The 2,026-nt window shown below is 53.2% G+C and overlaps 1 protein-coding gene across 1 annotated transcript; it reads left to right on the top strand.

Annotated features, from left to right (window-relative positions):
- The first annotated feature begins 441 nt into the window (after positions 1–441).
- LOC119314289 (ethylene-responsive transcription factor ERF014-like) lies at positions 442–1,656 on the top strand. The gene has a single exon (XM_037589025.1). It carries the CDS (start codon positions 580–582, stop codon positions 1,288–1,290), a length of 711 nt encoding a protein of 236 aa, XP_037444922.1. The 5' UTR covers positions 442–579; the 3' UTR covers positions 1,291–1,656.
- Positions 1,657–2,026: the final 370 nt, after the last annotated feature.

Consider the following 2,026-nt stretch of genomic DNA (forward strand, 5'->3'; position numbering starts at 1 on the left):
TACAAAACAAAAGAAACACACACACACACACCCTCTGTTCCTAAATATAAGATGTTTGTCTTATGTTTAAAAACAGAGGTGCTCCATCCAAATACAAGACGTTTGTCTTAAACGTCTTACATTTTGAGACAGAAAAAGTATCATAAAAACGTCTTACATTTAAAACAAACAGAGAATGTCAAAAATTGACTTGCATTTTAAGACATGGGGAGTAGTTAGAAACGGAGGTCTGGTGGTGCCAAGCTTGTATCAGCGTGATGTGGGCGAAATCGTTTTATACAAACACGGACTAGAGACACACAACCAATTTCAGGTGAGACAAAGGAAAGCAGAAATGGCCGAGTTTTTAAAAAAATGCACGCTTTGGTGCCCCTGGTTCCTATAAATAAGCCATCGGGCGCACCACTCTGCCTGCACCAGCCACACACCCAACCAACCACCCCTAGCTACCACTTCAACCTGCACTGGTCTCTTCACACTCTCCTCGCGACCATCGGAGTTCAGCGGCGCTCGCACATCAAAGAAATCAAGTTCGTGCCACGGCGAGGAGCGTCGTCGGTGAGCGTGATCGGTCCGGAAATGGTGAAGAGCGCGCAGCAGCAGGTGGCGCTTGGCGGCGACGGCGGCAATGCGGCGGCGGCGAGGCAGGGCGGCGGCGGCGGCGGGAGGCAGCAGCAGCAGCAGCAGCAGTACAAGGGCGTGCGGATGCGGAGCTGGGGGTCGTGGGTGTCGGAGATCCGGGCGCCCAACCAGAAGACGCGCATATGGCTCGGCTCCTACTCCACCGCCGAGGCCGCCGCGCGCGCCTACGACGCCGCGCTGCTCTGCCTCCGGGGCTCCGCCGCCGACCTCAACTTCCCCGTCCACCTCCCCTTCCACGTCCCCGCCGCCGCCATGTCGCCCAAGTCCATCCAACGCGTCGCCGCCGCCGCCGCCGCCACCGCCGGCAGCCCCCTGCAGCCTCCCCACACCATGGCCTCCTCTGCCTCCTGGCCCGGCGCCGCCCCGCCGTGCGGCTACGGCGACAACGCGCCGTCCTTCGGCTCCCCGGAGGACCAGTCCGCCCGCCACAGCAACGCCGACGACGACGAGACCATGGCGCACGGCGACGACGGCGTGGACTACGACGCGCTGGCGGACATCGACGCCTTCTTCCAGTCGCCCAAGTGCATGGACTACGCCACGATGATGGACCCGTGCAGCACCTTCTTCGCGCCGGCGCCCATGGCGCCCGTCGAGTGGGAGGAGGAAGGCGAGATCAGCCTCTGGAGCTTCTCCTCCTACAACTGATCGAGCTCAAATGGCAGCTCCGGCCACGGCCATGGAGGGCATTTCAAGCTTCGGCCGGTCAAATCACCACTAAGCAATTCCATCAATACTGACAGATTAATTACTCAACTACCACTACGAGTGACCAAGAATTGGTCACGGTAAAAATAATCGCGGGCCATGATCAATTCTTACTTCATGGCCTCGCGAAGGATGATGATTAATTATTATTTCATTCATATTCCGTAGCTAAATATAATATGCTAGTGCCACTGGCGTACTAGTAGTACTACGTATCCGTACTAGGCCAATTATACATTTGTGGGGGAGCTCTGATGGAGCTACATGTTTTAAGGCAGCTTCCATGGAGCCAACTCCCTTCAACTAGTTTACATGTGTACTACTCCCTCTGTTCCGAATTACTTGTCTTAGATTTGTCTAGATACGGAGGTATCTAGCACTAAAATGAGTCTAGATACATCTGTATGTAGACAAATCCAAGACAAGTAATTCGGAACGGAGGGAGTATGTGTAAAAGCTGTTTGTGCAAGTGTGCAAGCAATGGGTTATGATGATGAATTGCTTCTTTAATTTTGCTTTGTTTTAGGTGAGTACTCTACATGTTCTAAAGTCAACTTTTTGGTTAGGAGACATGGCAGAAGAGTCACATTTTCTATTAGACTGGTATAGTGGGGAGTAACTTAGACTAGTGTCATACTAGTGTCATACATATGACACTAGTCTACATTACTACCTT

This window comes from Triticum dicoccoides, chromosome 6A (assembly GCF_002162155.2).
Source record: "Triticum dicoccoides isolate Atlit2015 ecotype Zavitan chromosome 6A, WEW_v2.0, whole genome shotgun sequence".
NCBI lineage: Eukaryota > Viridiplantae > Streptophyta > Magnoliopsida > Poales > Poaceae > Triticum > Triticum dicoccoides.